Source organism: Lepisosteus oculatus, chromosome 5 (genome assembly GCF_040954835.1).
Source record: "Lepisosteus oculatus isolate fLepOcu1 chromosome 5, fLepOcu1.hap2, whole genome shotgun sequence".
NCBI lineage: Eukaryota > Metazoa > Chordata > Actinopteri > Semionotiformes > Lepisosteidae > Lepisosteus > Lepisosteus oculatus.
The window spans coordinates 57663922-57678365 of NC_090700.1; the positions used below are offsets into that span (position 1 = coordinate 57663922).

The window sequence follows — 14444 nt, forward strand, 5'->3', positions numbered from 1 at the left end:
ATTAAAATAGGACCACCCTGATCTTCTCCTCTTAATCTTAACTATGACATATAATCTAAAAACCAAGATAACTGCTCTCCTTTGCTTGAAATGTTCTGTGTTTACAAGAAGTGTCTGTACCGTTATAAATAGATAACAGTTAACCTGTCCAATCAATGAATGTTTCACCTGCCCTACATACAGTACAAAACTGTTAGCAAAAATGAAAAGTCAGAACAGATAAAGGGTTGAGTCTGGTGTAAATGCAATGTTTAGCATGGCTAATTTTAGCCACTTTAGCAAGACCTTAGGAAAACGGAAGGCAAAAAATTACATGCTGTTCCCAAACATTGGTGCAAATTTGACAAAACTTCAGTCCAAGGTCAGTGTCTAGTTAATTCATTCTGACTTCATCTGCACAGTGGCTGTTCTGAGTAAACACCATATGCTTCTTCCAGATGGAAACTGGATACTTTATTGAGGGAACACAAAGAAAGAAAATACTGACAAGATAACACTAAAAGCCCTGTTAGGAAAAGACTACTTAAAGCTCAATGTTTTAAGCTCTTTCTGTCAATAATCAAAAAATATATACCAGAAAGAAAAGGTTAACACATGGTCAAACCAAATATATGTTTTACAATGAACTTCACTGATTTTAAATTAGATTTTTCTTACTGTTTCATAGTTATTGCTTTGAAAAAATATTAATCAAACCACTAGGAAGATTTATAGGAAGTGATATCTGTTTCAGTTGCTATTTCAGGAAGTCATTTACATTGTACTACAGAAGAATCTTCATGTTTTAGGCTTTCACTATCAGTTCAGCTGACTCATTACGTAGACAACTTATTTCTGAAAAGGAGGTTGACGTCCATGATGTCCAAGTCTTCAATGAAAACCATTCGTTAGGAACATAAGAAAAGTTACAAATGCAATGAGGCCACTCAGCCCATCTAAACCAATTGTTAGTAGATAATTGGTGCAAGGATCTCATCCTGTTTCTTGAAAGAAGCCTAGGCATGGGATTTAATAACATGGCTGGGTAGCTTGTTCCTTATGCACTGAAGTACATTGTTCCAGATGTATATTGGAATTCTTAAATGAGCTGATCTCTCAGGGTATACACAGTACAACAGACAACACCACACAATGCAGACAGTATATTAAAAAAACATAATAAATAATAACAGGGACAATAAATAGATTGTGCACAATAAATATGTAGCAAACGTTTGTGATATGTAGTAATTTACCAGACCAAATAACATCTCCACTTTCTGGGGATATTTTATCCTGCTTAGCTCTCCACTCATAAACAGCACCCATGATCACCAAATGAAAAGGTAAAACACAAACTGAAAAACTGGTGAAGATATCTCTAAAAAACATGTTAATGTAGCAGGACTTTTTCACGCAGCATTCACAATACTTACAGTCATCGTCTGTGTGAAGCTTAGCTTTCAATTTCTCCATTTTCCTCTCATCACGCAAGAGAGTCCTGTCCTTCTTGAGTGTTCCCGTCCCATCTTCCTTCTTCTCCTCCACCACCTCCTGGATCAAGGAGTATTCCTCATAGTTTGTGATGCCTAAAAGAGAAGATTTAAGAGCTCGGAGATGGAGTGGTTGGTCTCCAGCAGTGTGAAACCAGATACATCTTCTGTTCAAGGAAATCAATATAGCGAATTGGAGGGCAGCCAGTAAGCTTAAGTGAGAAATCAAACGAGGAGAACCAACAGATTTGTTAACACAAAAGCTTGTATACAAACTCCTATAATGCTGTTTTCACAATTCTCTTCACCCTTATTTCAGTGAGACAACACTTTACCAATGGGGAAAGAAAAACAAAAACTGAATTATAAAGGTCCAGAATCTGGTAAAGAATGGTTTCTGATATTTTTATTACTGCACATCTGTGAAATGGCCAGCTCAGTCTAGCTAGTATACCTCATATCTTTAACAAAAATAACTGAAGGAAACAGAATTAATGGATAAATAATCCAGTGAGTATGCGTTTAATTTTTTAGTTATACTGACTGCAGGGAATTAAGAGAACTGAACAAACCTATTCTGCTGCATATGGTGACCAGTAGCTCTCCCACAGTTTTAGAATCGTCCACCATGATAGTTTTTACTGCACCATCAAGCATCTTGATCTTCTGAGGCCTCTGTTTCTTCTTGTACTCCAGAATGTCCTGAATTGACCATCAAAAAAGTAATAATCAAATTACACGCTAGCCTTATCTCCAGAGTCATTTTAAATTGGTAAGCTCTACGTACATACAACAGCTCTCCACAATTCCCCCTTCACTCCAACCCCCTACTATTCATTTCAAATGCTCTTTTGCTCATCTCATAACGACTTAAAAAGCAAAAGTGAACTGGATCATCTATTATGTCCAGAATATGAATTTGTTGAAAGGAATCCTCACCAAGGCTACAGCTCAAAACTAGTAGCACCTTTAAATACATAGCTCTTTGACGATAAACTTCAATTAAGCTTATGGGCGGAAAGCACACAAAGGTATAAAGAAATGTTCAAGTACTATTCATAATCCTTTCATATCGCTTCCCAATTCCCTTTTCCTCATCTGTACTGCTGTGTTAGCTCTAGGATTTCACTTTCACTCCTATGTGAGGTCAGTAGGCCAGGAAGTGGGTTTGCATACAACAGATATGACATTGCCAACTCCTTCTTTACCCCATTCCGTAGCATGTAGTAATCCAGAGTCCTGCCAGACTCCAGCCAAATCCCTTTCCTGGGGTCTTCATCCGAAAGGAACAGCCCGTAATCAGAAGCTAGAATGGAATGAAGCAGGGAGCCCAAGTAAAAATCACCACGTGCAACAACCCAGCGCCATCGGTATCACCCTGGCTCAACCACACACATTTTCATTCATTCGCTTTTGAAAAGCAAATCCCAGTTCTCCAAACTATGACGATATTCAGGCTTTGTGAGTCCATGAAAGTAACACAAATCTGGATTTAGCTGAAAGATAGAGAAAGGGGTGCAACAGTGTTATGTATTTATATTATAGTATTTACATTTGTTTAAAATGTCACTTAAAACAAGGGCTGAAATGACTAAACCTATCCATCCATCTTGTAAGGTGACAGCTCAGCTGACATTCTTAGTTAAAAGTAGAGTCCTAGTGACTCCTGTACTTCATATCCAGCACAATATTTTAAAAAATGCATTATACGTTTATATACATTTACCAGGGAAACTGTTTCTACAGTGGAGATAGTATAAAGAAAAAAATAACTTCTCTGTTAAATCCCTCTCTCGTGATGCTTTTCTTATAAGTCAGGTACACCGGTTTAAATAAAATATTGACCTGTCACTTCTGTTCTTAGCTGGATCAGTTACTGAGAAGGTTCCTTTGCAGACTCGATTTTCAATCTCATCAAGCAATGTAGACAAACTGTCAGTGTCCTAGAACTCATCTATGAAAACTAAATCCATAATATCTCAGCGGAGACATTCCTTGTAAACATTAAATGACATTTGTATTTATCAATTGCAGACAATCTATTCAGTTAACAAAACATAACAAATGTATTTTTCTTGGGTTTAGCAAAGCATTCCAATTACTTCCTCCATATTACATAAGTTGTCCAGATTTCTAAAAAGATTTATGCTAAACGGATATTTAATTTTGTACTAGTAAAGCAGCTGTTTCTTCATTTGTAAGTAAATGCTAAAAAATCTGATTAAGTGCTTAATAATTGTGTAAAGCAGGCAGTCAGCCCAAATTAGAGCTTTACACTCAGCACTTAAAAAAAATGCAACGTTTTCGAAAGTTGTAGATTATAACATTAATCTGAACACTGCACCAAACACCTAACTTTAATACATTTTACCGACAAAAGTCTGAAGAGTTGGTTTGTAAGCTCCAAACTTTAATACAACTCCTGTTCTCTCAAGATGAAGCAAAAAATGAAAATTCTCGTCCTGCAGGTAACCTAAAGATACAGCCACTGCTGAGAAAATATCCGGAATGTTATTGAGAAATAAGCAGTCCTTGCATAACATCTTTATTTGTTCCACAATCTGTACAATCAGCCACTGGCAAAACAAGTACATAATTATGCAGCACAAACCAACTGAGGAACAGTGGTGAGGGGCAATATACAAGTACGACCGAGAGATTACATGAGAATGCACACATACAGTACAGCAATTTAAGATCATTTTGCAGTCATCTGTGCAGACATTTTTATTTGCATTCCAAATTTATTTGGAACATAAATCAAAATATCTGCATCGATAATGAAACGTAGTAATTTATGAGAAAAGCCGCATTTATGAATGGGCTTCATCACTCTGTTCTCCTCAACACTGATAGCTGATGTGTGGGGAGCGTTCTGGCGCACTATGGCTGCTGTCGCATCATCTAGGTGGGGCTGCACACTGGTGGTGGTGGAGGGGAGTCCCAATTACATCTAAAGCGCTCTGAGTGTCCAGAAAAACACTGTATAAGTGTAAGCAATTATTATTAATTATTATTATGAGTCTATTCATGGGTTAGGCAGAAGCATCACCACAAGGTGAATTCACTCCTACCCAGGACATGAAGACAAATCCCAGCCGAAGGAGATACAACAGTGCTACATGAAATCAACACCTTACCTTGCCCAGTCTGAGCTTCAGGTACCCTCTCTCTAATTATCCGACAGGCATCATACACCGCTGTGGAGGGCTCAAACTGCATAGTCTTCACCACATTGCACTGGCGCACACAGATCTTCAAGGACAAGGCCACCATCTTGCCAGGTGGGGTGTGGAAAACTCCCAACGTTTACACCTGAGAAAAATCAAGAAAACAGATTCTGGTGGTAAGAGTGATTTGGACTTCTTAAAGACAAGTATTACCACTGGGATGAAGTAACTGGGTTTTGGAATCACCATATGTGGCGTTTTAACCTCCACCAACCTCGCCTAATGCACTAAAGAATCTTGCAGGTCCTGGCCAATAAATACAGCTATGATTTTACTTTTTAAGTGTCAATGCCCATTTGAAAAGGAGGCTAAGCAATTCCATACAATGCTAAGCAGGCAGTTCTTCAGACCTTTATATTTCAATTGAACCGTGAAATGAATGCAGAGAAGTCAAAGCTGAAAATAGAAGCCTGCAATGTGGCTCGTGAGAAGAAAAATAGAACACCAGGAGGCTACCCAGATGTGCGCTGGTGTTCCTGGTGGGGGGGGGGGGGGGGAAAGGAGGAAAAGCTCATTCCAGTGGAGCTCAAAGCACTGTCACTGAATCTTCAAGACCTAGAGGGGTACACCTTACAGACATGTAAAGAATCACTACGCCAATATCAGCATATTATAATGAGCAGAATCAGGCCTCTAAAACACTTAAGGCATGTCCATGAAATTTGCCCTCTTAATGTTATTATGCTATTATAGAATATAAGAAAACAGCATACAGTACATCGCAATCAATTCATACCCCACTCTGTTCTCTGAACCCAAGGCTACTACTACTTAACCAAAATGACCATTTTAATGAGACAAAGCCATAGTTTTCACACTAGTTGCGGTAGCAGTATGTAAATAGGTTGTAAGTGTCATTCAAAGTGATCAAATTTAACAAGCAGACTATTTTGGTATATTGTAATTTAACATTTATGGCACTGCTCTACCCCACCTTTTCTCCCCATTTACCAGACAGATAAACTACTTTTGACCAGAACACAAGCCTTTTCCATTTTCCATTTCTCTGCTCAGGAGAACAAACTGCTTTGGTTTGAGCAGATAAGCAGTATCAACTCCACTAGTGCTGCACAGCACAACATGCTAAAGCAGCCTTAAACGGTGGCTGCAGACCTTAACTGGGTTTCAATTCCTTAACCCCCCCCATTTGGCCCCACAAAATATCTCTTGAATGTCTCTTGATTTTTTTTCCCTTTGTTAGACCTGTTCATACTCTGTAAAGGCTGGTACTGTAAAGGTTGGCCTAGTCAGACGATGCTGTGCTTGAATCTGCAGGTTTCCTTGGGAAAAGAGGAACCTCTCTTCTGTTCCCATGGAAACAAACCCATTCAGAAACAGTGCTGCTATGCACAACAACCCATACACAATTCTCTCTGTGGCCAGCCTTGCACTGCATGACCAGACACCAGCAACACCTCGCTTTAATTTCCACTTCGGATACCCACACTCAGCTACTCTACTTCTGACTGTGAGAATAACTCCTCATTGGGATAAAAATCAAAGCAATTGTAGTTCATTTTATGATCTCTTGATCATCTGTTTACGTACATCTACAGAATCATGAAGCTGGTTAATTCACAAAATAACTTATGCAATTTAACTTATTTAATTTGTTTTTAAAAAAATCGTAAATAAATATTTAGAACAGTTTCTGCCCAGCAAGTTATTAATAAGCTCTCTTTATGAAAAACTCTACTTTAGTATTGGTTAAACTGGATAAAATAAAAGCTTTCAGTACTGCCAACTCGGCTGTCTCTGTGACCCTTGTGTAGCTACATCAGTTACGACAAGGGTCAAATTAACTGCAAGGGAACATTATTTCCAGAGCTGAAACCTCTATTGTTACAACAAATGTGGTACATAATGAACAATTCCGCATCCCTTGGGCAATTCTCAAACATGAGCTCATTTATGACTGACCAGATTTATTCATGATTATCATCATACCAATCAGGGAATAATTTAACATAATTTAACAGGAGGATTCACATTCTGAAGAGTCTAGCATGAAAATAACAAAACAGCTATTCAGAAAACACTAACAGTGAGGATTAAATTTACTGTGGAAGCTACACAGCCCGCTCTGTATATCTATCCTCTTACTAAACATGTAAAAGACGTGTACATTACAAGCAGATTATCAGAGTACAATAGATACTGTAGACCTAGTTAATGCTCAGCACACTGGAACAGTCTAATCTACTTTTTGTAAAGAGGAAAAAAAACTGCTGAACAGTCTAATTCTGCAAAAAAGATTAATTTATTAAACTAGTTCACGTCCATTTGGAAAACAAATGCAAAAACATTACATATCCAACAGCAGCATTATACTTTCATTTATTCTAACAGTTTCTATTAACTTTATGCCCAATATTTTAAAGGCCATAGAGAGCCAGTATCTGCATTTGGATTAGGAACTCAAAACTAGTCATTTACCACTTTTAGTAGTGTCTTATTAGAAAAGCATTATGAAAGATTATGTAAGCGAAAGAAAAAACCCATACAATGTAAGTGTCACAAGTGTAAGCCGTATGTAACCTACAAGTAAACAATCTTTATACAGGAACACAGGTTGTCTTAAAACTTAAGTGATAGTACAAAGAACCGCAGATTTGAAACTTCATATTGGCAGTGCATATTGCTAGTGGGGTTACTTCACAGCACCTGAACAAACACAAAAACAGAAGGAGGGTTTGTCAAATATACAGACATGACGATGTGCTGAAAGTAACTGAATCGGACTCTGGCTCCTGCCAGGACCTTGGAGATAGTGGCCAGTGCGAGTGTGCAACAGAGTACACACACCAGCCACCTGATGAAGCACACCAACCCAGAGAGGGGTGGAGAGGGGCTGTATTCAACAGGCTCTTCTAAAGCATGACTATTTATTGGGGATGTGGAATTCTTAATCTGAACGATGTTAGGGTTTTAACTTTTGAAATTCAAAGGTTTTTGTTTAAAAAAGAGAAATCTGAATTAACTGAATTTGGGGCATTTGATTAATCTGACCTCTCCCTTTCTTAGAAGCGAACCCAAGTGAGCAAACTCTTGAATTCATTTTCACACAAACAATTAAAACCTCCTCTTCTATTTGCTCTTACAATATGCATGTCAACTTATAGTGCTCATGCGAAATTTAGTCAATTGCTTTTTTCTGCTCACTGAGGATATGAGGACCGCTCATACTTTTTGCAAACGTATACAGTACTTGTAAGATCCCAAGTGTATTTTTTTATACCCACATCCCCAAAGGCCAACAGGAAAGCTAGTAAGGACTGAAACAGAACGGATGCTCTGGGAATAAGGATGCAGGGATCTGGCCTGTCTTTAGGGTGGTGGATGTGCAGAAAGCCAAAGATACTGATATTCCAGGGCTTTGGGCTTCAAGCAATTCGGGAAAGAAACTGCATCAACTTTTAAGCCAAGGAAAACCACTAATTGAACCACACCACTAAAAGACTGTGGTTTTAAAGAATGGAAGAACTGAAATTGGTAAAGGCATACCCTCATGCTTTGACTTTCAAAATCAACTGTTTTTGCATGAGAAATTAGATGACAGCGCATATTGGCAGCACATATTGTTAGTGGGGTTACCTTCACAGCACAGGGACCTGCACAAACAACGCTTGAGAACTGGCTGCCAATCAAACTCCTTTTAAATTTCATTTATTAATGAAATTGATGGGGAAGTTAGTCAGGTTCAATCGGTGTAGAAACCACCTGACTTCAGCAAGGTTTGGAGTTAAAACACTTGACAGGACTTTGTTATTCATACTCTAGTAACAGATACTTTTAATAAAATCAATAATGAAACTGTATACAGCTTCAACACTGCTTGGAAATGGCTTGATAAAAGTCAAACTCTTGAGAGAGATCCTGTTTGCGTAAGTTTTCCCAAAAAATAACATATCTCAGGTAGAAAATGGCAGTCTAACCATCCAGAGCAGTCAAGAGTTCATGACAATTAATGTCAGTTTTTAGAACAGAACATTAGATGCATGGCAAAGCTGCATGTACGAATACTATTCAACACCATTCTCCCTAGGGACCTAAACATTGGGGGTACTGGCAAAACCAGTATCCAGCAATTCAGGCAACTAAAGGCCACCTAGAGCCTATAGGAAGTACCACACTAGCAGCCATTATTTTACCCAGTAAATGGGAATGAAAAAGAAACTTTGACAGAGAAACAGGTTAACTAAGGCACTCTGACCTGTTCTGCAATTTAGAAAAAAAAAACAGCCGGACTGCCAAATAAAAATAATTATGGGGCTCTAAGCATTCGCTCCTCACAGCGAGAGTTTTGCAGGCAGGCTGTCTTCCTCCATTCCTCTGAAGATTCCACTCTTCATACAGTAACCCTTCGAACAAAGTTGCAGACAATTATCGTCCGTGCGACACTGTTCCCACAGATGTCGGAGCAGCGATTCCTGCTGAGCTGTTGTCGCACAGACGCACATCACTCATCAACCCACCATACTGCCTGCAGCACCACGCAGGCCCTTCGCATTAACCAAATCAGAGCTGTGCAATTAGCAACCAAACCAGGCCCTGACAGCATTAGCAGGGCAAAGAAAAAAGAAAGATTCAAAGTAGAACAAAACAAATACTAGGAACAAAATTACAGCACTGCAGAGCACTTTAAGACCATTTCTGTGCAGGTTCTGAGTCATTCAGGTAAATTCTTATTTTTGCAGGAAGCTTAAAATGGATTTAAAGTAACTTTTTATTGCTTTCTATTGGTAAATGGACATGTTCCAGTACTGGTCTCCCTTGGATCAAGTCATTCTCTTGCAGTCTTCTGTTGCAGCTTTCATGGATCAATAAGCTCACAACATGCTTTCCTATTCAAAGGACCATCCAGAATAACTGGCAGTTAAATAAATGGTTTGTGAACATACCCCACTGAATAGACTTTCACCGCAAAGAAAGGCGAGAACCATTACACTGCCTGATCTGTCAAAAAATCAAAAATGATTTTTTATATTTGGTGTAGAATGGTTTGCTAATGCATCCACGAGTGGAAAGGACACTTCTATATCTGGACAGATACTGTATCACAAACAAATGCAATCCATGAGATGACCTGAATCCCAAACCTGACATTAATACACATGGTCTACACCTGGACTACAGATCTTATAAGGCAGGGACAACCAAAAGGCCACTAGTGAACTCCTGCCTATTGACCGACATTGAACTATCAAAATAAAACAGGCTGAATATTATGAAGAAACTGAAGTTTTGATAATACTTTATAAGCACTGTGTCTCTTTACTAAAAAAGACCCGTAACCAGTGCAATCCCAATAGCAAAGTGCTTGACACCACCAGAATGAAGAAGGGTTTTTCAGAGTTACTCAGATATCCAGAAAATGAATAAGTGCTACCTAGAAATACAGTAAGTGGGCAAGACGAGGTCCTAACCTCACAGCTGGAGAGTGAGACTTGAATTGTCTGCATTGAGCTAATTGTATTTCCCAACCAATGGAAATAATTACTCAGTTTTTAACTTCAGAGCAAACTTTTGCCCTAGGATGTGAGTGACCAAATTGCATTGACGGACCTTTATTCACAAACAATCCCATTGCTTTTTTATTTTAATGGGGAAAAAAAACAAAACAAAAATGTATCACAGCATCAATTTTATGTTTTTTTAATGTAATTTATTGAATTACATAAAAAGCACACATTTTAAAAAAGAAAATACTTATACAAAAGGGTAGAGAATGACCCAAAGCAGATAGAATACACTCAACTGAAAACACAAGTCAAGAAAGATATCAGTTGGAACCACATGGAAGGTCATATTACAACCGAATATTTATATAAAGATATTGAGATCTATACTGGATACAAGAGGCATCTGTTTTAAGTAACAAAAACACGCTAACACGTTTTCTGTAAAACTACAAACGACTCATGCTGCAATTTTCAGGCCTTACAAAACCTATGAAGACCTCTTGTGGCATCAGATTTGAAGTGACTTTTCTTCAGAGCAAAGTGGACCACTTGGAAACCTTACACTGGTGGCATGTTTTGGGGACACTATTCTTCCGATTGACCAGAACAGCTGCATTCAGATCAACAGCACTTTTCTGTTAACTGCAATCATTTGTGGCTTCCTCAGGATTATTCTAGATACGGATACAATAACATTTCACAAAACCATTCAAGAGATGTGGACTTGCAACCAAAAACAGAGATAAATTAAGAGAACCCCAAGACTTTAAGTGGAAGTTCAACTTCTTGGACCAAGACATTCAGATGCATCACTGACTAGTTATTAGCTTTTCTTAATGGCCAACTGGATGCCTAAAGATCTTTAAAGTTTTTGGAAAAATTGACAACACTGACATTTGCAAGCCCTGACATTCTTAAATGTTTTTCATGCCCATGGCTCCAATAAATCTTATCCCACCTCTGAACACATGACGTGGGATCTTTAAATGTTATGGATTTTATTGGGGGGCATATGGATTTAAACTCATCAAAAAATGTTTTAAAATGTTAACAGACAAAAAAGGTAATTCAGTATATAGATCTCGAAATACAAAAAAAAGAGGTGATGTAATATGAGACTTAATGCATCACTTGACTTGGATGTTTTCCCTGGCAAGAACAGTATGATGGCTGGGATGGTTAGTAATAACAGGGTTGAGGAAGCCTCAGTTACATCCCTTACACATATGACCATTTGTCTCACATGCATTTACAGATAAAGGACAGTTTCTCCAGTTTCCTCCACAGCAAAGCTCAAAGTTTTGAAACAGAAAATACTCAAGCAACATCTAGTCTTTTGGACATACTGTACAAGGTCTGGATTGCAATCTTCAGACAGATGCCTACTTGTCTGCAAGGTATGATATACAAACGCGAGGGCAAATTAAACATTGATCCCAACAGAGCTTTGCAAAGACAGCTAATTGCTAATCAGTCATAAAAAACGTGCCCTACAGATGGCTAAACCAAAAAGCTCCAAATGCAATCCTCTCACCACAAGCAACTAGATTACTGAGAATGTTTTATTAAAAAAATTAATGTGCTCAGCATACAGTGGATAACTTTCCCCAGGATCAGAAGCGGCCATTAGCCAGACAATGCAATTATGAGGAAATTGGCTGTGCTCAGTAACAGGACATGAAACAGATGTGCAATGCCCTTCGCTTGCACAGAGAGCCACAGGCTCCATATGGAAGGTAACTTCAGCCACAGACATCTGGTCCCTCCCACTCGCTGACAGGGACAGCCTGCTGGCTCACAGAGCAGGGCCACACACAATGAGCAGAGGTCAGAGTTTGGAGCAGCTCACGCTGAGCACACACTGCCATTACCCTAGTAGTAGGATCCGAGCACTTCTCCTGACTTTCAAATGAGACACATTAGAGGGGCTGTTTGTCTTGTACATTACTTGTTCAGATTAGAGGAACAGACCTTTTATCCCTTTATCGTCAATGAAAATCAGGGGATAGCAACACATACAACACCCAAAGGACAGGCTCAGTACATTCCCAAAATGCTTGTCTGCGTTCCAACAAGTACAGCCCCACTTGCTCATGTCCAGACTTCCTATAGAGGAGAAGACCGGGATACTTCGTACCGAATCTCCACAGAAACAGAGTAACAGTACATTTTCTTTCTGGAAAGGATATAGGAGTACCAGGATTTCTGGAATGTGGTCACTTTAATAGTTTATCATATTCTTTGAAACTGTCATTTAATTATATAAACATCCTAAACATTTTAGGTTACCTTACCTTGCTTTTTCAGCAGACATGAGAAACCTGTATACATTTAAATGATTAGGCCACTGGGTGTCTACTCTTGTGTTGAAAGCATACAGCATAAAATAAAATCTATAACAGCCACAACAGTAAGCACTTCTTAGGATGGAAATGGTCCATGGAAAACCATTTTCTGTTCACCTCCCATAGCGCATTCCTTCATTAAAAGGTTTTTAAAACCCTTTTTAAGCTTATAAGCAGCACTGGCACCACTCCACATTGAGCAATCAAACCAAAATGTTTCTTGAGCCTTTTTCGAACCATCTGTCTCTGAAGTGAAATTGTACAGTATGTGATATGTTTTGGGAATGCCACCAGTCATTTTCACAAATTCAAATCACGTGGTCTCAATCACATCTAAGTTAATTAAGGCTGACATCCTACCAATGGTTCTCTGTTTAGGCCTTCAACTAATTCCTGACTACAAAATTTAACAGCTGTAAGAAAACAAAAACATGACAGTTGTGGGTCATACCAGACCTCCCACTGATCGATACGTGTTAATCATCTCCAGGGTACTGCAGTTCAGCTATACCCAGCTGATGCAGAAGCAGGTATATCACAGGCTGTAAGTTACAACTCACAAGGAGGTGACATCTTCTCCTAAAACTACATTTTCAATGCTGCTTCATACAATATATCTTTTGATTCTGGCAAATTAATTTAGTTCTTGCACAAACTCTGACTTCATTAAGCTACACCGGCACAAATAACCAAAGCTGACTGCAGCTGTAAGCTCTGCTTTTGCCAGTAAGGATCGTACTGTACCTTTCTTTATATTCCAGAAAATTAACTTTAAAGAGCCTCGGTTAAGTGTTCTGAATCACAGACTTAAAAAAGTAATGGGGAAGGGAGTAGCAAAAACAGGAAAATCAAATACATGCAGAGTGAAAAGAAATGTAATGAGGACAAGAGTGAAAACAGAGAAGGGCAGACTCTCTCTCATGAGTAAGACACCAACATCCAATCAAATAAAACAAGCTGAATCCTTTCCACTTCCTCTTTCTCCTAGGTAAACATCCTCTCATAAAAGGCACCAAAACCTTTTTCAAAATGAAGCTAAAAGGTCACCTCATCTCAGTGTAAGAAACGGTTGCTACAGGGGGTGGACAAAATAATGGAAACGACACATGAAAAAGGAGTTTAACTTTGAACTAAATCACAATTACAAATGCAGCTGCAATGGTGAATCATCTTAGGTTGATTGCCAATTAGCAGTACCTGTCAGCTATAAAAGAGGTCTGACAATTAGCACTTTGATATGCAGGTTTTCAAAGCAGCGCAAATTGCAGGTGCATCAGTCACAAAAAGTGCAAAATTATTTCATTTGTCAATGGGAACTGTCTCAAAACTAATGACAGCGTATGCCAAACATGGAGAAATTGCATCGGCAAAGAGGAACAGTGGTCACAAGTTGAAGTTCACCGACGGGGATAGACGAACACTTCACAGGATTGCTCTGCATGGTCGTATAAAGGCCAAGGAATATGAGGCCATTTTACAGGACCAGGAGCACCCTATGACGCAATCACTGCTCCCTCATGATGTTCCCATATTCCAGAATGATAATGCCCCCATCCACACTGCTAAACAAATTCAAGAGTGGCTTTATGAACACCAGGATGAAGGCAAACGCCTCCCCAATCACCAGATCTAAACATCACTGAACCTTTATGGGAAGTTCTGGAGCACAGAGTGCGAAGTAGATTTCCACCTCCTTCATCTCTCGAAGAACTGGAGCCTTTTCTTCGTGCAGAACGGCGCAATATCCCACTACTCACAGTTCAGGACTTGTATGACAGCATTCCAAGAAGGACTGAAGCTGTTCTAAAGGCAAAGGTTGGCCCTACTCCTTATTAGGTCCTTGATATAATATATTGTTAGGTGTTTCCGTTATTTTGTCCACCCCTGCACCTTTTTGCAGTTTGCAGAAAAACATGATAAAGATGTAAAATTTGG

General features: G+C 38.9%; 1 protein-coding gene across 5 annotated transcripts in view; it reads right to left on the bottom strand.

Annotated features, from left to right (window-relative positions):
* tln2b (talin 2b) overlaps nucleotides 1-14444 on the bottom strand; it is a 135635-nt gene that overhangs the window by 65840 nt on the left and 55351 nt on the right. For all 5 annotated transcript variants that reach the window (XM_015343674.2, XM_069190710.1, XM_069190711.1 and 2 more), the window contains exons 3-6: nucleotides 4613-4787; nucleotides 2681-2778; nucleotides 2045-2174; nucleotides 1416-1568 (exon numbers count right to left, since the gene is read on the bottom strand). In XM_015343674.2, the coding sequence (XP_015199160.1) occupies nucleotides 1416-1568; nucleotides 2045-2174; nucleotides 2681-2778; nucleotides 4613-4748 (517 nt within the window). In that variant the 5' untranslated portion in view covers nucleotides 4749-4787. The remainder of the gene's footprint in view (nucleotides 1-1415; nucleotides 1569-2044; nucleotides 2175-2680; nucleotides 2779-4612; nucleotides 4788-14444) is intronic.